Source organism: Dermacentor variabilis, chromosome 8, assembly GCF_050947875.1.
Source record: "Dermacentor variabilis isolate Ectoservices chromosome 8, ASM5094787v1, whole genome shotgun sequence".
NCBI lineage: Eukaryota > Metazoa > Arthropoda > Arachnida > Ixodida > Ixodidae > Dermacentor > Dermacentor variabilis.
The window spans coordinates 141,667,635-141,689,742 of NC_134575.1; the positions used below are offsets into that span (position 1 = coordinate 141,667,635).

The window sequence follows — 22,108 nt, forward strand, 5'->3', positions numbered from 1 at the left end:
TGGAAAAATAGCACATGGCAATTATTTCGAGGTAATAAGTTCTCTCATACAGGATAAATAAAGGATAAATTAGCAGTGCTCTTGGGCAATAATTTCCACATTGCAATGGTGGAGAGCCTAAATCCCGCTAGGTGTAACACCAGTTTGCTATTGGCAAACAACCTTCTTGCCCTTGACTTCATGCGTGATATCTTTCATGCAATGTGTTCATAATAAAAGCATTCGACTGCTGCAAACTTTCTTTTTTTTTTCTGGACGTGCACATGGACACAATTCTGATATAAAGAACATGCCGAGCTGTATTACAGCACAGATGTTTACTCTGGACGACTCAAGCTCATCACTTCAAAGTGCCACTTTGAAAATTCTAAGGAATCAAACTATTGCTACCCTTCTGTTTTCAGTACAATCTGAAATACACAAAAATGCACTTCAGCCACCAAATGCAACTGACAAGATTGAGAACATTCACGACTTATGTCAGCACTGCAGTTAACTTTGTGTTGCCAAGTACCTGAATATTGGAATCTGCAAAGAATGAAATGTACCTTGTACAGGGCATTTCATGCAACAAAAAAGGCATTGCATGCATATTTAGCGAACAGCATATTGTTCAGGCTTCACAGAATAGCTTATTGCACAGCACTTAGTTAATATAGTTCATTATGCAATGCTTTTTTAAATATTTGTTTCAGGGTCTAAGTTGTACTCTATAGGTGAAGCTCAAGCGTTTCTCAATTTATATCTGTACCTTTTAGCAACGGCATATTCATTATACAAATTCATTTGTGTTGTGTACTTCCTACATGGGCTTTAATATAGTAGATCTGGTGGGCTTCTAACATGTTATGCTTCATGAATATTTCCCATGTACTTCCCCCGTTATACTTGTCAAATAGTCGCGCAGTACCCGCTTAGTGCATTTGTGCTTTTTTTTTGCAGGTGCAGAAGAAAGCTAGGTGTACTTATATGAAAAAGGAGCTTAGAGGACTGGCATTAGTTGAAGTATTTCCAATGACTGATGTCACATGGCAAGCCAATCGGGTTGCTCACCCGAATGACATAGCGTCATGAGCGGGGAGCAACGCCACTATAACGCAGACATTTAAAACACAATATTATTAAATTGTACAATTCTCACACAATACTTCAATCTGACCCTTGATGATCACAAGCACCTACCCTGCACACTCGCTGCTTCTCTACACAACTGTAAAAATCGTTTCAGTGTTCCATTAGGGCTCATTGTCTTTTTTGTTTTGTTTTTTCAGTGGGGCGAGGGAGGGGCAGCTAGGTCTTTTTTATTATTATTGCGCGATTTGCTTCCAAACATGTTTAAAACACACGGACTTCTCTAAAATATAACATCGCACAGAAATAAATATGACTGTTTATTTGTTATTCATTACCACACGCTTCGCCCCTTGGGAATTTCGTAGAAGATCCGAGATTGCTTTGGAGAAGATAGTCCTTCCACCAAGGCTGGGCCAACTACTGCAGACTACCAGCTGTATGGTAAATCTCAAAGCACGGCACTGCGCACAGGGCTCTCTGACACCACCTACACCAGGTCCTCGTTTCCTTGCGTATCCTCTTCCCGTTGCTGTCCCTTTCCAGGTTACACACGAAACAGCGGCGCGTCGGATGTTGTTTTTTCTCGGTACGTGGGATGTACGACGGGAAGTGGCGCTCGGTGAGCCGCTTCACATTTGGGCGATGGCCAGGCAGCGCCTTGAACACTGCACGGAAGAAGTCACCTTTCTTTGAAACCGCGAGAAAAAGATCTCATGAAAGACCACTGTGATAACGGAGGAAGATATAGTTACTATTAGAGGGAGCTCTGGGGAAATAGGCCCTTCAAGGTTGCCGGGCCTTTCAAAACATGTAAGGAATGCGAAGGCACAGTCACAAAGAAGAGACGCACGTCACAGGCACGTGCAAAATCGCCTGTGATGTGTGTCTGCTTTGTGATAGTGCCTTAGCACTACAATATGTCATTAAGTTAATGCCAACTAGCAAAACAGCAAGTCCTCCTGCAAAATATTTCAAAGCATCGCTTGGTTCACGGTAGCTCTTGGTGATGCTCTCGTCACAATCGGCCCTAGCCGCCAATTTTTACTCTCCTCCATAGTCTCCGTGCGTTGAGCTGGTAGAAATTTTCGGTTGCCTGTCAAGTGGTGATGACCTGTTTCCCATAAGCCTTTCCTTTATTTCATATGACTAAGTTTCAATATCGCCACATGAAGTTAGCTCCTATAGTATTTCTCTTTCCTCCATCCATTTGACCTTGGCACACAAGAATCACTAGCTGCCATACAGTGCAAAAAATAGCAAAACGCAGACGACCGAACACCCACTGCCATCTATGCTATGGAACAAAAAGTACTTTGACGTAGTAGTTCTGCGGAAACCCGCAAGGCGGAGAGAAGTAATGACTAAAGGGAAAATCGGACATCCACCCGTTCGTAGCAATTGCTACAAAGGAAACCCAAACGGGTTCCTCGAAAGCCTCATAGTTGAAGAAAAATTCGTCCTGGTCCGGGTTTCCTTTGTAGCAAGTGCTACGAACGGGTGGATGGCCGATTTTCCCTTTATTGAAAAAGTACTTTGACGGCCTCTTTTCGCCACGAGACATTCAGAAATTGTCAAAACACACACGACGAGGTGAGCTTGTCGTAAGCCAAAAAGTGGCAAGCGCTCGGTGCGAGCTGAGGTCATCTACATCGTATAATTCCCTACAAAAATTACAAGAGGAAACTCTGTTGTTGTAATTGTTCAGCTAGCATGGGAACGATGGTTATTGTTCAGGTTTGTCTAATCTTCGCACTTGAAACCTTCTAATGCTAGTATTTACTAGGCCTTATATTTCTGAATTTCCAAGCACTTATACTTTTCCAAACACAGCAAAGCAAATCATTGCGAATTGCTGAGTCAAGACACAGTATTTTGTTGAAAATGATCACTTTGCTAAGTCACAAAGCCGTATGAAATCAGAAGAACGAAGTCTAGGCAAATCCATGTACTGCCCATCATCACTCCCTTGCCAGAAAAGACACTTGTGACCTCTAGCAATGTTTGTGGTGCAACTCTATGGTGCAGATAAATACTTTTGCATGATAGACGAACTGTTATTCGCTAGCTTTGCTCCTCGTCACGTCATTCCCGACAGACGTATGAGAATTTGCAGGTAATTAACTTCGCAAGATGGCCATGCCTGTGTAGATGTGCGGTGCTAAACAATGAAGAAAACTTCGTGTGGCTTCACCGCTCAATGGTGAAGCCACACGTTCGCGAGATTCCAATCAACTGGAGAACGGCAGCAGTGAAACCTATCTTCGAAAATGGTAATAAGCAGCACGTTTTGAACTATCGTCCTATTTCTTTGATTTCAACATCATGCAAACTTCTGGAGCATATAATACATAAACATCTTACTGAGTTCCTTTCAAAGAATAAAATATTATCATGCCATCAGCATGGCTTCAGAAAGGGTTTCTCTACATGCACACAATTAGTAACTACTGTACACAATTTCACTAAGGCAATAAATTCAGGTAAGCAGGTCGACGCAATCTTCATGGACTTTGCGAAAGCCTTTGACAAGGTTTCCCACAAAAAGCTACTCCACAAACTTGATGTTACTCTGGGTAATGCTAAAATTGCTACTTGGCTTTCTGCATATCTTTCAAACCGATATCAATATGTTTCATTCAAAAACCATGCCTCTCGGAGGCTTCCCATTGAGTCTGGTGTTCCACAGGGTTCGGTGCTCGGACCACTGTTGTTTCTAGTTTATATTAATGATATCGTTAATGACATTCCCGTGAAAATTAGATTATATGCGGATGATTCTGTAATGTATTCAGAAATAGATAGCGTCAGTGACCAACTACGACTAAATGAAGCCTTTGAGAAAGTTGTAAAATGGTGTAGTGAGTGGCAAATGGCTATCAATTTTGACAAAACTGTATTTATGAAAATTTCGCGCAAACTTAGAAATCTGCACTTCCAGTACTCGGCGTGTAATGTCTTGCTATCTGAGGTTGAGCACATTAAATATCTTGGTATGTGGATTTCTAAAGACCTTAGATGGAACAAATATATCAACACTGTATGCAATTCCACCAATCAAAAGATTTCTTTTTCAGGAGGGCCTTGAGACTGACAACACCTGAAGTTTGCCTTCTTGCATTTAACACAATTGTGCTGCCGCTTTTGGATTACGGATCCATAATATGGTATCCTTTCACTAAAAAGATATATTAATAAAGTAGAAGGTATTCAAAAGCGGGCCGTTCGTTATATACATAACAGCTTTGGGCGCACGTCGATGACAGCCTTGCTAAGCAGAGCCAATCTGCCAACTCTAACCCAAAGAAATCGTATTCTCAGATTAAAATATTTGTTTCAGCTCATTAAGGGATACTACAGCATAGATATTTCCGAGATTATTTCCTTTTCAACAGGTTATGCTACAAGGCAACGGCATGCACTAACAGTTACCCCCTTCATTAGCCGCAAAAATTGCTTTAAATGCTCATTTTTTCCTAGGGTCGTAACTGAATGGAATCAGCTGTCCAACGATATGGTGTTGCAGCCATTTCTGAATTTGTTTGTCCCATATTGTGTAATTTTCTTATTTTTTGCTCTGTTACATTTGCACTTGCAATAGATGCATTGATTCAGTTGCACTCGAAGCGTATCTTTTATTTCACGATATCTGTATTGTCTTTTTACTAGAACACATAATTTTTCTTTTGTTTGCCCTGCTAATCATGTCATTATGATGTATCCCCATCCTGCAAAAATCCCATAACGGGATTGCAGTATTTGTAAATAAAAAAATATAAATAAATAAACCCTGACCAAGACACTGCTTCAACACAGCAGGAATGTTACAAATAAGTGCTGCAATTGCATATGGTGTTAGAAGGAAGAAGTCTGTCGGTGCTGTTGCTTAAAGTTTTTTGAAACTCTGCCAATGTCTTGAAATATAATTTTCTAAAAATTGTACCTATAGTTACGCTGGTGCATTACCACGAAGTTCCAGAGAACGCTGAAGCGGCAGGGTCCAAAATTCCTGGACATGAATATGTGAAGTGTTAAATATGAATTTTAAATGCCAATTGTTTTTTTCCCCACGAAACCTGATCGGCTGTGCATGTGCGACGTCACAGATTTGGATATCTCGTAATTGGGCTGTTTTTGCTCATTAGAACTCATCGTTACTCTCCAAAGTTCTGTATTTGTACCCTTAAGAATACGATATAGTGCATCTCTGCAAGAGTTTCTTTATTTATTCAAAATACCCCTAAAGGCCCTCTCGCAGGAGCGTATTACATAGGGGGGGGGGCAGTAACGCATACATAACGCAGTTGTAATGCAGTTGTAGTACATGTTACAGAATAAAGTAAGTCATTACAATTACTTCATTCAAAATGTAATTGACTGCGGTGACTCGTCCACAAAAGTAATTTATCAACTACTTCTCCGTTACTTTCCTTCGATTTTTCATTAAAATTGCACAGATAGGCAACATGCAGACCGAGCTGGCCTGGCAGTTTCAGTGCATCCTCTACAGCCCTTCACACACTGCTCATCTTCACTAACAATTGCACTTTAAATATTTTTTGGTCGTCTTCTCATCTTTGTTGTGAAGACATCAGCAGCGACACCGAAAACTCACGTGATGTGTGCGCTGAAGGCTATGGTGGTTGTCGGAAGATTCTTACATCTTGCGCACAATATTGTCATTACTCAGCATCTAGGTCCTTTATGAAGTGAAGCGCTTCATTGTTGCCATGACTCAAAAAAAGAAAGCTCCCATTTGGGCCAATGAAAAGTTGAAAAAATCTCCATATGCAATTTCCTAGCACTAACATCTTATAAGTGTCATTCGCTATTGAGACATATAGCACCGGTTGAGTTCATCGGCCAATATCGTGTGGAGTCCCGTGAAGATGGTGAAACAAATACTCAGTTTGCCGCTCTGTATCCGAGAGGATACTGCGTGGCATGACCACGCACCTCCAATTTAGTTCCCGCCAACTTAAAGCGAGCAAACCTGTACCGTCTGTTGCAGCTTGCCTCGTCAATTATTAAAATATCTGGTTACATGCAATTGTTTACTGACAAAAGTGTGGCAAAATTCACGCATTTCTGGTGTGAGAAGCACTCAGGCATGACGCCCTATCAATGGGTGCCGCATCCTCCGTTTGTGGTCCGCCTTAGGTGTTTGTGCTGTAAGTTTAATATTCACGACGTGGCAGCGAGTTGGTGAGTGAATTTTAAGGCAACGTTGCCACCGATCTTTTATTCCGATAGCAATTATATGGACACACCAAACGCATTTCCCCCATCGGCGTCACCGTGAGGTTCCGTATAACCTCCTGAGACCCCGCTATGGGGATTTGTCCAATATATTGGACATTCAGATATGAGACAGTACTCCTGTGACAAGGCTTTCATCCTCATAAAACCACACTGTACAACTTATTGGACACCTGCTTGCGCCATCTATGCAGCATTGATGAAAATACATCGTTCAAATTCCCGCCGAAACAGTTCCACAATGGCGGCATTAAGCGGCGCGGCGTTTTACGGCAGCTGCCGGAGAAGTAAGCACTCTTTCTCGTATTTCTACCTGCTTTTAGGGCATATCTTTGATTTTCTATTAAAGTTGATACAACAGCGTACGCGCAGAATACAAAATTTTAACTATTCGCGCGCTTACCTTTTTTTACTCTTCCTTTGATTTCGCGTGTCCATTACGTTGGACGCTAGGACTCAACCCGGTTATTTTGACCGCGCTTTTTCAATGGCCTTGTTATGAACAGTAGGCGAGTACTGATGGCGTTTAGCGGCTTGCGGACGAAATTGCGTCTCTTCTTTTCTTCGGGGGACCGGCCTCGCGTGTCTTATGGATTAATCCAATAACGTTTCTTTTTTCAATCCATGGCTTCGATCCGCAAGACACCTACTGTCGCAGATGGTCTCGTAAGGCAAAAAAATATCAATATCCCTCTACCAGATATTGTTCGCATGTACAACTTCAACATGGGCGTTGCTGACAAGGCAGACCGAATGATAAGTTACTACAGGATAAAAGCAGGCGTGAACAAGTGGACAATCAGAGCCATCTTTCACCTCTTCGACATTGCCCTCAACAACTCCTGGTTGCAGAACACGGGGGACATACGCTCCGTAAAGAAACAGCGGAAATAAATACTCAAATATATGCAGTTCCACCAATCTGTTGCTGAGACTCTCGTGGCTTAAGGGAAGAAGCAGGATGAAACGGAGAGTGAGAACGAAGCCGAGTGGCATCCGCCATCAAAGCAGGCTCGGCTGTCTCCTCGAGAACCGCAAGAAAAGAGCACTACCCACTACTCAATACTGGCAGACACTGCAAACACTGCCCGTTGCAGACTACAGGGCTGCGACATGAAAACGAAGTTCTTTTGCACCAAATGTCGGCTCTTCTTCTGCATCACCAAGGACAAACAGGTGTTTTGAAATTGCCCACGGGAAGTGAACACAAGAGCGAATTTTTTTTTTTGAGCAGAGGAATGCTCTTCTTATGTACTTTATTGAATACTTTGCCTTTTGAGTTGTTAAAATATTTTGCACATGAGTTTTGCGTAATATCCGCGGTATGTCATTACGTGCGCCCTGGGTAAAGAAAGACCGGGTAGCATCCCAGTGTCCAATATATTGGACATCGCGCTGAGCTGAAATTATCACGGCTATTGAAAAAACATTTAACACTTTTCATCTTCATAACCATCCTGATTTATTCTGAAAGTTTGGTAAAAATCTGTGCACCCAAATGCATCCCGGGTCTCAGGAGGATATTGTCCAAGGGCGATAACACCATCGTCGTTTGCCCTACGCTGTATGTGAGAGTGAAGACGTGCGAGGGGAGCTGACGATCGCGGCTCAATCTCGCCCACGCGGAATGTATGCAATTGGGCAGGAAGTGCGATGTCTCCCGTTACGCGCGAGGCACCCAACGTTGCGAGGCAACAGGAGAAGAGGCGAGAGTGGGAGGGGGGGCAAGGACCTACTCAGGCTGCAACTGCACAAGTGGCTGCTGCACGTGCTTGCCTGGCCTTGAGAGCAATCTGCGTTCGGGGCAGAGTCTAGGTGCGTCGACGGCTCGTAGCTTTGTGCATGCTGTGTGTTCTTGGCAGTCACTTTTTGTTGAAACGATACACAGCGGGAATGTCATTTCGCTCACTGCTGCTGCCGCATTTGCTCACGCCAGCGTCTTGTCAGTGAATTTTTGTGGTGATCGAGTCAGATGTGTTCATGTCTGCTTGTGCGCGCGTGACACCATGCTTGTTAGTTTAGTTAGTGTCACTGAGTTTAAAAGTTTATAAAGCTGACACAACTACTATGCTTACTTTGTGCAACTGTCCACTAATTTTCTATCGCAATTGATGCTTCGCCTTTCGGGCGAAACTGTGACTTTTTTGTCAGTGTAGGCTCTTACCAAGCCTCGTCTCACAGTCGCAGTGGCTTTTCTTGGTATTGTGTCGGGGTAACATATGTAGTAATGCAGCTGAAACTATCTTTCTCTTTGGTGCCTATGGCTCTGTCATTGCTTAGACGCACTTGGTTTGTGGCTGCCAGTTTCGGTATGTGCTGCTCACTGACAAGTGAAATGAGAAGCTTTACTATAAACAAAATGGTACGTGCACTAAGTATGCACACAACTTAGTTCATACACGAAGCACGCCATGGAAGAAAGCTCACTGCATTTGTTTGCAGAGGCGACAAACAAGCTTCAGTAAACATTTCTTTATTTTAGCACAACAATCTAGAAGTCACGCATCGTAAAGTATTTCAGAAGAAAAGCTTTAGCTTGGTGCCAACTCCAAAATCTCTATTTAAATAAACGCGTAATGCAGAAACGCATGGATTAGACAACCTTTCAAATGATTCGAATGAGATTTGTTAGATTTGAAAGAAAGCCGAATTCTATACAGACTGCAGGAAGCAAATAAGATCTTGAGAAATTCTATTTTCTTTTGACAAGATAGCCGAAAATCGGTAAGCTTCAAACAAAGAGAACTACAATGATTCGTCATCATCATGATCAGCCTAGTTACACCCACTGCAGGGCAAAGGCCTCTCCCATACTTCTCCAACTACCCCAGTCATGTACTAATTGTGGCCATGTTGTCCCTGCAAACGTCTTAATGTCATCCGCCCACCTAACTTTCTGCCGCCCCCTGCTACGCATCCCTTCCCTTGGAATCCATTCCGTAACCCTTAGTGACCATCGGTTATCTTCCCTCCTCATTACATGTCCGGCCCATGCCCATTTCTTTTTCTTGATTTCAACTAAGATGTCGTTTACCCGCGTTTGTTGCCTCACCCAATCTGCTCTTTTCTTATCCCTTAACGTCACGCCCATCATTCTTCTTTCCATAGCTCGTTGCGTCGTCCTCAATTTCAGCAGAACCCTTTTCGTAAGCCTCCAGGTTTCTGCCCCATATGTGAGTACGGGTAACACACAGCTGTTATACACTTTCCTTTTGAGGGATAGTGGCAACCTGCTGTTCATGATTTGAGAATGCCTGCCAAACGCACCCCAGCCCATTCTTATTCTTCTGGTTATTTCAGTCTCATGATCCGGATCCGTGGTCACTACCTGCCCTAAGTAGATGTATTCCCTTACCACTTCCAGTGCTTCGCTACCTATCGTAAACTGCTGTTCTCTTCCGAGACTCTTAAACAATACTTTAGTTTTCTGCAGATTAATTTTCAGACCCACCCTTCTGCTTTGCCTCTCCAGGTCAGTGAGCATGCATTGCAATTGGTCTCCTGAGTTACTAAGCAAGGCAATATCATCAGCGAATCGCAAGTTGCTAAGGTATTCTCCATCAACTTTTATCCCCAATTCTTCCCACTCCAGGCCTCTGAATACCTCCTGTAGACATGCTGTGAATTCTTCCCACTCCAGGCCTCTGAATACCTCCTGTAAACATGCTGTGAATAGCATTGGAGATATCGTATCTCCCTGTCTGACGCCTTTCTTTATAGGGATTTTGTTGCTTTCTTTGTGGAGGACTATGGTGGCTGTGGAGCCGCTATAGATATCTTCCAGTACCTTTACATACGGCTCATCTACACCCTGATTCCGTAATGCCTCCATGACTGCTGAGGTTTCGACTGAATCAAACGCTTTCTCGTAATCAATGAAAGCTATATGTAAGGGTTGGTTATATTCCGCACATTTCTCTATCACCTGATTGATAGTGTGAATATGGTCTATTGTTGAGTAGCCTTTACGGAATCCTGCCTGGTCCTTTGCTTGACAGAAGTCTAAGGTGTTCCTGATTCTATTTGCGATTACCTTAGTAAATAGTTTGTAGGCAACGGACAGTAATCTGATCGGTCTATAATTTTTCAAGTCTTTGGCGTCCCCTTTCTTATGGATTAGGATTATGTTGGCGTTCTTCCAAGATTCCGGTACGCTCGAGGTCATGAGGCATTGCGTATACAGGGTGGCCAGTTTCTCTAGAACAATCTGACCACCATCCTTCAACAAATCTGCTGTTACCTGATCCTCCCCAGCTGCCTTCCCCCTTTGCATAGCTCCTAAGGCTTTCTTTACTGCTTCTGGCGTTACCTGTGGGATTTCGAATTCCTCTAGGCTATTCTCTCTTCCACTATCATCGTGGGTGCCACTGGTACTGTATAAATCTCTATAGAACTCCTCAGCCACTTGAACTATCTCATCCATATTAGTAACGATATTGCCGGCTTTGTCTCTTAATGCACACATCTGATTCTTGCCTATTCCTAGTTTCTTCTTCACTGTTTTTAGGCTTCCTCCATTCCTGAGAGCCTGTTCAATTCTATCCATATTATAGTTCCTGATGTCCGCTGTCTTACGCTTGTTGATTAACTTAGATAGTTCTGCCAGTTCTATTCTAGCTGTAGGGTTAGAGGCTTTCATACATTGGCGTTTCTTGATCAGATCTTTCGTCTCCTGCGATAGCTTACTGGTTTCCTGTCTAACGGCGTTACCACCGACTTCTATTGCGCACTCCTTAATGATGCCCATGAGATAGTCGTTCATTGCTTCAACACTAAGGTCCTCTTCCCGAGTTAAAGCCGAATACCTGTTCTGTAGCTTGATCCGGAATTCCTCTAGTTTCCCTCTTACCGCTAACTCATTGATTGGCTTCTTGTGTACCAGTTTCTTCCGTTTCTTCCTCAAGTCTAGGCTAATTCGATTTCTTACCATCCTATGGTCAATGCAGCGTACCTTGCCGAGCACGTCTACATCTTGTATGATGCCAGGGTTCGCGCAGAGTATGAAGTCGATTTCATTTCTAGTCTCACCATTCGGGCTCCTCCACGTCCACTTTCGACTAACCCGCTTGCGGAAAAAGGTGTTCATTATCCGCATATTATTCTGTTCTGCAAACTCTACTAATAATTCTCCTCTGCTATTCCTAGAGCCTATGCCATATTTCCCCACTGACTTGTCTCCAGCCTGCTTCTTGCCTACCCTGGCATTGAAGTCGCCCATCAGTATAGTGTATTTTGTTTTGACTTTACCCATCGCCGATTCCACGTCTTCATAAAAGCTTTCGACTTCCTGGTCATCATGACTGCATGTAGGGGCATAGACTTGTACCACCTTCAATTTGTACCTCTTATTAAGTTTCACAACAAGACCTGCCACCCTCTCGTTAATGCTATAGAATTCCTGTATGTTACCAGCTATTTCCTTATTAATCAGGAATCCGACTCCTAGTTCTCGTCTCTCCGCTAAGCCCCGGTAACACAGTACATGCCCGCTTTTTAGCACTGTATATGCTTCTTTTGTCCTCCTAACCTCACTGAGCCCTATTATATCCCATTTACTACCCTCTAATTCCTCCAATAACACTGCTAGACTCGCCTCACTAGATATCGTTCTAACGTTAAACGTTGCCAGGTTCAGATTCCAATGGCGGCCTGTCCGGAGCCAGGTATTCTTAGCACCCTCTGCAGCGTCACAGATCTGACCGCCGCCGTGGTCAGTTGCTTCGCGGCTGCTGGGGACTGAGGGCCGGGGTTTGATTGTTGTATTCATATAGGAGGTTGTGGCCAAGTACTGCACCAGGGTGGCCAATCCTGCTCTGGTGAGAGAGTGTGTTACCGGTTCTGGTCACTGGGATCAGGCCGCACTCCAGGCCTGTTTGTGCAATTTTCTCAACACACGGTTTTTTTTGGTATTTTCCGGTGGAGAACGTTTACAAATCCATAACTCTGCACCAAAAGATGATATAACCATTCTATTGAAATACAACTGCACATGCACGCATAAGCGCTACACGTGCACAAAATGTGACGGTACAACCACATACGCAAACGCTTAACAAGCATAAAGTGTCACAGTTCCACCATGCAAACTGCACACAAAGTAGCAGCCATTTCTCTACTTAACTAGAAAGTAACACAGGAAAAGGTGGACATGCCAGTGTCATTGTGGCCAGACGATCACAATCGTCCTCTAGGTGCATGCATACTTGACTTTGTACGAAACTTACATGAGATTTTTAATGAAATTGCAGCGGGAATTCAGGAGGGGTGAAATTTTCTCAAATACCATAACTGGAAGGTTATTAAAAATAGAGATTTAAGAAATTCAAGGAGTTTCAAGGATCTGCAAAAATTCCAGGACTTGCAAGGCATTGATAACAATCTTTCCAAATTCAAGGGTTTTCAAGGGTTTCAAGGAGCCGCACGAACCCCGACTTGCCCGCTTTGTCATAGCCTAACTAATAATAGTTTCAATAGTTTCAGTACGATAAACTTGATGCACGCCATCCTTGCACCAAATATGGCTTCTCTTCAAGCATTCCTGTGCAAACTGTATGACCTCAATCACATTCTACTCTCCCTGGTATGCAGTTGCATGGCTTGGGCCTGTTCAGTTACCATTCCATGACAGTCCCGGATTGCCTGAGGCGTCGATTTCATCCAATCAGCATTGCGCATGAAGCATATCTAGCAATTGTGAACAACCCAGGATGACTAGCCGAAGAGGCCCACTGGCCATATGGCAGGTATAATACATTTTCAGCTTCTGAATTTGCTTTAAGCACTTGCAATACACGAAAGAATGGCCTTCAAGATCTGGTGTTTGGGGCTGTTGCTTCGAGGGCACCAACAGGGAGAGTTTGGCCACTACCTATGCCAATTGCCACCACAAAAAGTAGCCGAAAAGTAGCCAAGTTGCCAATCACAATTTTTGGTTGCTAGAAGCCGCTAAAAGTAGCCAATTTGGTGAGAAGTTGCCAAACCTAGCAGCCCTGACTTCTGTTGGCTACTGGCACTGCTAGTAGCGGTTGAGATACTGACTTTTCTAGATGGCGCTAACTATGCACCATATTTATCAATTTCAATTAAAAACTCGCACATTAAAAAAAATCCCCATATCTAAGCCACCCTAGAGTTCGGCATATAGTTATTTGAAAAAAACTATCATCTTAGATTCAAATAAATATGGTAATTCCTCGTGCCAAGACGTTGCCGGTTATTGCCTGTTTTTTTCTGTTGTTCAGCCGAGAACCAACATTGCCACTGGTCACATCCCTTCCATCACTTGATGCCTTCACCAGGGCATCCAAAGCATGCGAAATTGCCCACATTTGCTGGCACGTCCACTTTCCGCATGGATGTCTGATACTGCTGTGATGCCTGACCTGACACGTCGGGTCACTCCATAAAGAATACTCCATCATAAATGTTAGTCGAACCAACTTCTGCACAGATGGTGTAGCCCGTCTACAGATGTCTTGCATTCATGAATTATCTTTGGCATTGTCTCGGGAAAGGGTTTGCGGAAAGCATGACACCGCTTTAGTCAGGCATGGCCACGGCTGTGCATCAGCATTCAGACAAGTATATATAGCACTTAAAAGGTTAACTTTACAATTGGTGCAGTTTGAGAAGAAATCGTAGAAATTTTGTGGCTTTAGTTCTGTTTTTTCAGAAATAGTTGCTCAAGTGATACCACCACGCAAACCTCAAGGACATGCCTATAAAGTAGTAATGTGCACAGTTAGGTCTAACTATGAGAATGACTGTGGGTTCGTCATCCCAAGCAATTTCTACCAAGGCACTTCATTGTGCTCTGTAAAGGAGAGTTCTTATGTTTTGTTCCAATTGCATTTCACTTGTCACAGACAAGAGTTGCAGGCTTGTGAACTTGTCCTTATAGGAGTAGAATGTCATAGCTACTTCAGTGGGTCGTACCAAGGTAGGCATACTTGACCGCATGCCACAAGCTTACTAGGTATACACATGCAAGCAAAAGTCAGAGAAGTAAGGTAAGCCACATGCACACGCCTGCTGTGCCAGTCACTGCCTACCTGAGGAGGAGCTTAACAGATCCACAGTCTCAGTAGTCTGCGCGCTCCTCGACTCGCTCTGTGCTTTGAAGGAGCAGCCCACAGACTTGGCAGCCACAGGCAGGCTGCACTGCACAGCATGGCATGCTGCTTTGGCAACCACGCTGAGCTCACCTAGGCTCATTGCATTTGTGAGGGCTGCAGTAAATAATCGGAACAACTGCAGTGTTGTTACACCACCACGAATAAGCAAAATTACAATTAAAATTAGAATTTGTAAATTATACAGAAAATACGAGCGATGGCAGGTGTTATACTGAGTCACTGAACCTTTCTGCCATTCATTCATCGCATATTGCAGAGATGGCTTAATTCAATAATGTCATCCTAGCCGCATTGCTGGAGAAACAGCACTTTGAGAAGCTGCGCCTGTGATGTCACATGCAAGCTGCCTGCAAGCTTTTGGTTGACACTTGCATTAAATTCACTAGGGCATCTTCCACTGAGAGTTGTGTCACCACTCCACCTCATCATATTTTTTCTGAACACCAATTAAGCTTCAAGCACATTTGCCTGCTGTGCACAATAGAAGTTAAGCAGAAACAAACGAGGCAAACACTTCAGCAAACAAACAAGTAGTAATTGAAGCACACAAAAGTGCACACTTACCTGTTGTCGGGCAGGTGCCTTCAGGTGAACCTTGAAGTGTTTCTTAAGATTCCAACGTACCAATGCCATCCTGCAAAACAAGAAACGCTTATGGACTACAAGTTCACCAGGTAAAACATTATAAAACTGATATTAAAATGTTGTCTAGCAGAGAAGTGCAATATTTACTTGCATAATGAATGCATTTTAAAAAGAAGGAAGCAAAGTTAGAAGGGTGCATTTTATATGTGGGATGAATTTCATGGGAACTTCTTCAGAAAAGCAAGAATTAAAAGTAAGATGGTGATGACCAAAAAAGATGCATTCAATAAAATAGCTTTGAAGTGAATATACACATCCATTATTTGAAAAGAGTGACAGCTGGTAAAAGAACCAGACCTGTCATCTGTGAGAACTGAGAACCTCCTTGTTGCAAAGTGGCAATCGTTGGCAAAGTGACTTGCCTCTTTTCAAACACAATCTGCTTCATCGCACGAGCCATGTAGTCCACCAATTCCTAGCTTTAAAATTCACAATCCCATGATTTCTCGCCGTGGCTTGCGCATACGGCCTCATCATTTCATGCAGAAACGACACAGCTATCCTTCTTTGCATTCCTGACATATTTGAGGACTTTTTACGCAGGAGGACATTTTTCGGTCTTCAGCTCCTTGAAGCATTTTATGCATCCAATTCATAGTGTGCAGCTTGTGCTGCTTCCACCTATAAGACACACAGGCTTCAACACTGAAATGCCTTCCAGCAGCACAGTTTCATCACTTCACTGCCTACTCTATGACGTCTGACTTAAAAGTGGTTGTATAACTGGAATAACGACCCACTGGCCACATTAAAACAGAAGGTTGGGAGTGTGTTTATTATGGAAGTGTGTACATCGTGTGAGCAAATACAGTATCACAAATCATTTCCTACCACCAGCAGAGCTGGCAACAGACAAAGAAAGCAACTGTTTCTCAAATGCAATTTTTTCTGCATATTGCTCGCACGTGGCACACAAGCAGAGTAACAACGATCCCCAAACAGAGCTCCAGAAACACTTTCGTCAAGACCTCAGAGTTCCGTACAAGTTTATTGCGGGTTGTGTACGAGACATGTGCAGTCTTTAAAGAATGTCTTCCATTAAAATAAATAAATTTGTGACGCAGTCATTCAATCAACATAGAGATTATGGCAAATATTGGATTCAGATCTGGCATATTTCTTTATCCTTGACCTGTGTGCTGTGCAGTGGATTTGGATTCTATTCTTGAGCAGCGTGTGCTTAAGTTTTCACTCCTCAATTCATTTTTTGGTTAGCTCCACAGTATAGCACTAATGTCACGAAGTTGCACATAATTAGGCATGCACTCCAATTTTGTGCACTATTTCATGCACATACTGCAGCAATTATTGCGTCTGCAAAAAGTGTGATTCTGTTGATCAGGTAAACTCGATTTATGAGTGAAAACTGTGCAGCTGTCACTGCCATGCTAGCTGAAGTGCTGCTGCGGAAATCTGCACAGCTGCCTATGATTGATTCCATTGTGGCAAACCTCTGGATTAATAGTTACCAACTGAAGGTTTTAATGTGCGGCATGTGAGCTTTTTTTACATTCAACATCGATATGAATGTGGCCATCATCAGAGCTAGGAATTGAATGCGCAACATTTTTCACCAGGCCTAATGAGTTACCACAGCAAGTGAGACAAAATTTCCAAAGTACCTTACACATTATAGTGCTTCAAGCTGCAAAAACCCAGTAAACGATGGTGTAGTGATTGCTTAGTACTGCGAGCGCTTTTCTGTCTCTTGTTTGCAATCTAGTTATCCTACTAACATCTGTCACATTAAATAAATAAAAAAATATATAATGCACTGCATGTAAGAGTGGCACCACTATTAGGAAGGCCTCAAAAACATCAAGATCCTTTCCACTTTGAAAGTGCCTGCCGAATGATATCATTGCAAGGCCCAAGAGATCAAACACAAAAATTGCCAGCAGCAGGATAGATGAAGGCACATCTTGCGAAAGCTGACAGGCAGCAACATAATCCTGGCCACATGGTGTATGGGAGTCAGAGCTGTTTCTTATGACGTGTCAAGCACAGCAGAAGCAAAAGTCCAGTGACACGTGGATTCTCTCTAGCATTGCCATGCACCTGTGTCACCTGCTATCAGGTCCTGATGGAATCAATGACAATTGCAGTGGAACAAGAGTGTGCATATACTGTATGTAGCTTTTATGCGATTGCCTCGGCCAAAGAGATGCCACAGTAACTCTCAACAACTTTCATGCGTGCAGTAAATCTAGAAGCTTGTACAGCTTTAATTACAAGATCGCCTGGTTTGTTCCTTTCTGCAGAACAAGCCATGGCTGCAACATTATCTGAAGTTCGATAATTGGGCTGTCAAATGACTCAATATTCTGCAGCATAAATACAGTGTATTATGAAAAGAGATCTGAAATTGTATCTCCTAAATTCTTTTTGAACAATGAGTTTCAGTTTGTTTTTGTCAATAACAATGTTACCTTTATGTTTGGCAATGTGTTGTGTTTTGTCATTTTCATAATGCATGCAAACGTGTTTATGAGCAGTCTGCCAGCACCTGTCTAGGCACTTGGACTTCGCCAAGCTGTAGTACGATAAAACTCTTCATCCTGGCTCCATAATATGTTTTGTATGGATGGAATGCAGAAATAAAGTTCATTAAATGAAATAAAACAAGATTTGGTGCATCTGTTTCTTGCTAAGCACTTTGAAATAATGCAACCAGTTAGACTACCCCGCAACAGCTGACATGACCAATGCAAAACGAAACGTGTATGTGGACATCATCAGCCATTTGCAGCAACACCTAGTCCACAATAGTGACCAAGAAGCATTCCAATCTTCCGAGCACTGCCTCCGGCACAAGCCATGTGCAAACATATGAGGTGCGGGTTGCCGTGATGAGCTGCCATGATAGAGACAATCCAAGATGTTGCATGAGAGAAAAGGACCACACAACAAGCATTGGAACAGGAAAATACAGGCACAACACCTACAGATAGGAAGACAGAGGTATTTATCAGGGACCAAGCTGGTGTAACTGATATTGCAGTTGAGTTTGAGAGGAAGAAAAGTTGGGCAGGTCATGTGGTGCCCAGTGTAGATGGGTGGTCTGTTGGGAGTACCAGCTTGGGTATTAAATGAAAGGAAACACAGCTGAGGACTATAAAGGTATAGGAGGTGTGATGACATGGCAAAATTCGCAGACTTTAAATGAATAGTCGGCCACGCATGAGGAAGTAAAAATCATTGAGAAAGACTTTCTTCCTGCGAATGAGATAAAATTATGGCAGATCCAACATAACATTGAAGCTTAAAGTTAAAGCTTTCTTTGAGCTGATAAGGTTTATTGAAACACGTGCTTGTGCCTTTTCTCGAGGTCATGCAAGGCCACATGTAGTGTGCATTAACGTCTAATGCATTTATTTGCCAACTCAAAAGCAGCAAACGAGGTACATTCCTAGCATTCAACAGAGATTGATGTGTGCAGCATACCATAAATTTCTGCACTTCTTCTCCGAGGGATGCTTCATGAACCAAAGCCTTATGTTTGGACATGGAAGTCAAGTCAGATCTGGACGAAAACCTGTCACACACTGCAAACACTTCTGGAATCATTTTGAACTAAATGCCTTGCAAAGCAGTGGTTAGCAGATAACGAAGATTGTTTTTATGCTGCTCGACACAGTTGCTTGGATTGTGTTCCTGACATGGAGCTCTTGATGCTGCCCTTCTGGCAATGCTCAGAATTTCTCTCGCTTAACCTCATGATTCCATCAAGAACTGCTGCTTTTCATCGACTGCTGCCTTTTTGTGGTGATATGCCTTGTGCCTAGGCTCGAGCACCGTTTCTTGTTGTCACTGATCCATTGTTGCCAGTTTTGGTGATAGCTTTAAGCATGGCTTCTCGTTGTTCTGGAGCCATCGTTGATATTCTGCGACGCTGAACTTTGGGTTTTGTTTACAGCATCTCATCTCGCTTGATGCCTTGTCTTGCTGCATGGTGAAGCCTCGCCTACTCTGCAAGATGCTTCCTTTGGGCTTTTACGTCTTCCTCTGTTTGGATGCGCTTGGCCCGGTTTCCATGAGCGTGATCTACACGTTTTATTGCAACTGGTTTTACATGGAAAGAAGCAAGATGTATCCCAGTGGCGTATAAACTCAATGCACCAATGGTTAAACGCTATCTCGGGTCACCACACCTCTCCAACTACACAGCCTATCACATTTTCCACACACCAGGAAGCGCTTTCTCTGTGAGCAAAGGACGCAAGTGGTCGTGGAATAGGCAGGGAAATATTGGCTTTAAAATAGGCTAGCGATGATTAAGCTACCTGACAAAGCATGCAAAGGTATGCACGTCTGTACGTCGCCTTGTGCATCAATGCTGCATTTTTTTTTTCTTACAGCGGAGCTGTCTTCGGCTAGTTTTCAATGTTTTGTGATTTGCGTTGGCAAGAACAATGGTGGTGTTTATAGAGCTAAAATAGCTTAAGCATAAAATAAAATCGTATCAGCAAATGTGCCCAGCTGCATTTGCAACCAGATGTCAAAACCGGTGATGGACGATGGGTTTTGTTTCCTATTGTTCCCTATGTGCTTGCATATTCTCCAGCGACAACAGCATTCTCTGCATCCAGGCCCCAGGTGTCAAAGCAGGTGGTGGATGGCAGCATTGTCTCTCTCTTTGGAGAAGCTGCATCCTCACCACATGTTTTTTCTCAGAGAGCACTGGTAGGTGGCACGTTTATGTCATCGTGTCTCAAAAATAATAGCAAAAGGAAAATTCGAAGATCCAATGTATGTATCGAGGGCATTCACGTCATGGCTCTATAGGTGAACAATGTAGTTTATCTCAGTTCCATTTCACCCTTACAATGAGCAGGCCACGTGTCAGCCGGACTATGGAGTAAGAGCTTGCGTACGAATAGCAATGGCGAGAACAGAAGAGGGAATGTGCGTGGCGACAGCGGGCGGCACAGAATGCCGACAAAGCTCGTGCGGCAAACACCAAGCGTATGCAGGTCGCCAGACAAGACGACGCATATCGCGAGGCGGAGAATGCTGCCCAGCGACTTCAGCGCAAATGTGTCAACATTGATCAGTCCAAGGTTGTGAACGCGAGGTTCCAGCGAGTCTTCCTGGACCGTAACTTCGATGCCAGTTGCAACGTGCGTGACCGACTGTGGTTTGACAACAACCTTACTATGATCGCCAGTGTGACGGACGACGAGAAGCAGCAATGTGCGTTGAATGTATTAACGTGGTGTTTCCCCGCGTTAAGAATGTGCCTACTTGTGTCATAGTGTCTTGTTTAATTTTATTTATATCATGAGAAGCCAACAAACAAAGACACCAAGGACAACACAGGGGAAATTACTTGTACTTACTAATTGAATTCAAGAAATGATACTTTAATGGCAACGAAAGCGTATGAAAAAACAACTTGCCGCAGGTGAGGTACGATCCCACGTCATCGGATTACGCGTGCGATGCTCGCATTGCACGCGTAATACAGCGAAAACTGTACGTGACTAACCTTCCGTAGTTTTTCGGCATCCGGCAACAGAAACGGACTTGATTTCTAACGAACCCATACACAATGGGCTTCATTGTTTGTGTGTTATCACGTACGCGTGCAGTGCGGCGGCGCAGATGTCAAAATGCGGAACAGAACGCTCGCCGTGAAAAATAGCGTGACGTCAAGGCTATCGCAGTACATAAGCAGGGGAGGTATCGGCGCTAAACACAGCTGCATTATCGATGGGGCGGACACGTATAGTTCGTACACTCGAAGAACAACATGCGTACGAGGAGCGCCGGAGGGAACAGCAACGCGAATGTAAACGGCGCCGGCGCGAAACGACCACCGACGAAGAACGTGCCCGTGATGCTGAACGAAAACGACAATCGCGAGCTCGGGCACCTGCGAACGAGCAACAACGCCAAGCTCGCAACGCAATACGGCGGCAGAGATATCGGATGGACCGAGTGAACGACTTCAAAGGTGCGGATGCCAAGTCCCGAAGAGACTTGCTGGATAAAAAATGGCGACCATTCCACTCTGTGAATATGGAATGGCAGCGAAGGCACTTTGCTTTTCGTTTGAGAGCTTAATTTTGAGTGTCGTCGGCTTTCGCTGCCATTCCATCTTCACAGAGTAGAATGGTTGTCATCTTTTTTTAAAGCCTCGGCTCGCAGGCGCGTATTTGCATTACATCCGAGTCTGTCAACTGCACACACACAGTGAGCGCGTAACATACGAGAACCAGAGTTACCGCGGCAATTTCGATCTCTGTCTTGATGACAGTTGCAGAGCAGCGCTGCAAGACTGTCGGATTTCAGCCACGCTGTCACTACCACTGGGTGGCTGCACACAGGTTGCAAAGCGTCGAGGTTGAAATGCCGAGAGCACGCGAGTGCAGCTTCTCGCCTTCACCAACTCCGGGTGGTCATAGCACAAAACATGCCATAAAATAAAGAACTAGGGTGGTTTTCTCCGCGCTGTGGCAGGCCGTGGAGTCACTGGCATAGAGAATGAAAGACACTGGCAGGTAACACCATTGGTAACACTACAAATAAGCTTCTAAGCATAAAAACCGCTTGCTTCTTGGCCAATCCCCCATAGTGGGTATGCGCCACTGTCTGGGGCACAAGACAAGACAAAAGCTTCATCCATGGTAATCGCCGCAAGTATCCATAAATACGGACAGCAGCACAAATGTCGGTTTATTCTACCGGTGGTTGCTAATAATACTACACTGTAATAATACGCACATCGTTTAGTAAAGGAAGCGTTGCATAAGGCAACGCTCAGGAGAACCCCCGTAGGGACTTTAAATCCCCGTAGACACTAGCGCCACATTTCCCTCTAGGGAATTTATTTAGAAACTCGGAATGTGAGAGCGCGCGGAACAGGAGAGGGGCACGAAGCAGACGCCCTTCGCTTTCGTACTTGTGTCGCGGGCGCGGCATCATGGATCCAGCCTCAGTGAGGAAAAATAGAAGTTCGAAGGAGTTCTGCAGCGTCCCGCAGTGCACGTCGGCGA

At 43.9% G+C, this 22,108-nt stretch overlaps 2 protein-coding genes across 11 annotated transcripts in view; one reads left to right on the forward strand and one right to left on the reverse strand.

Annotated features, from left to right (window-relative positions):
- Positions 1–1,378: 1,378 nt before the first annotated feature.
- Positions 1,379–21,676, reverse strand: LOC142590629 (uncharacterized). Of its 7 annotated transcripts, none has more exons than XM_075702972.1 (4): positions 21,338–21,676; positions 15,030–15,099; positions 14,382–14,490; positions 1,379–1,739 (listed from the first exon to the last, which is right to left on the reverse strand). In XM_075702972.1, the coding sequence occupies exons 2-4, from the start codon at positions 15,096–15,098 to the stop codon at positions 1,492–1,494; spliced, it is 426 nt and encodes a 141-aa protein (XP_075559087.1). In that variant the 5' UTR covers position 15,099; positions 21,338–21,676; the 3' UTR covers positions 1,379–1,491. The 7 variants fall into 7 exon arrangements, 6 of the variants coding, with proteins under 6 accessions (XP_075559087.1, XP_075559090.1, XP_075559089.1 ...); XM_075702975.1 differs by having other exon boundaries at positions 14,382–14,558; XM_075702974.1 differs by having other exon boundaries at positions 21,323–21,676.
- The window catches only part of LOC142590627 (uncharacterized), a 66,858-nt gene continuing 64,579 nt past the window's right edge, over positions 19,830–22,108 (forward strand). For 3 of the 4 annotated variants that reach the window (XM_075702966.1, XM_075702964.1, XM_075702967.1), the window contains exon 1: positions 20,191–21,066. Coding sequence is in view for 3 of the 4 variants with exons in the window: in XM_075702964.1 (XP_075559079.1) it covers positions 20,823–21,066 (244 nt within the window). In the remaining variant the exon portion in view is untranslated. Of the gene's footprint in view, positions 21,067–22,108 lie in introns of all 4 variants that reach the window. The other variant, XM_075702965.1, reaches the window with a different exon arrangement.

Bases quoted from the DNA above. Each gene is read 5' to 3' on its own strand.
- LOC142590629 (XM_075702972.1), bottom strand. From the start codon at position 15,098: ATGGCATTGGTACGTTGGAATCTTAAGAAACACTTCAAGGTTCACCTG. The intron at 14,491-15,029 runs GTAAGTGTGCAC...CATGCTGTGCAG, and splicing joins AGGCACCTGCCCGACAACAG to TGCAGCCTGCCTGTGGCTGC. The intron at 1,740-14,381 runs GTAGGCAGTGAC...TCTTCCGTGCAG, and splicing joins TCTGTTAAGCTCCTCCTCAG to TGTTCAAGGCGCTGCCTGGC.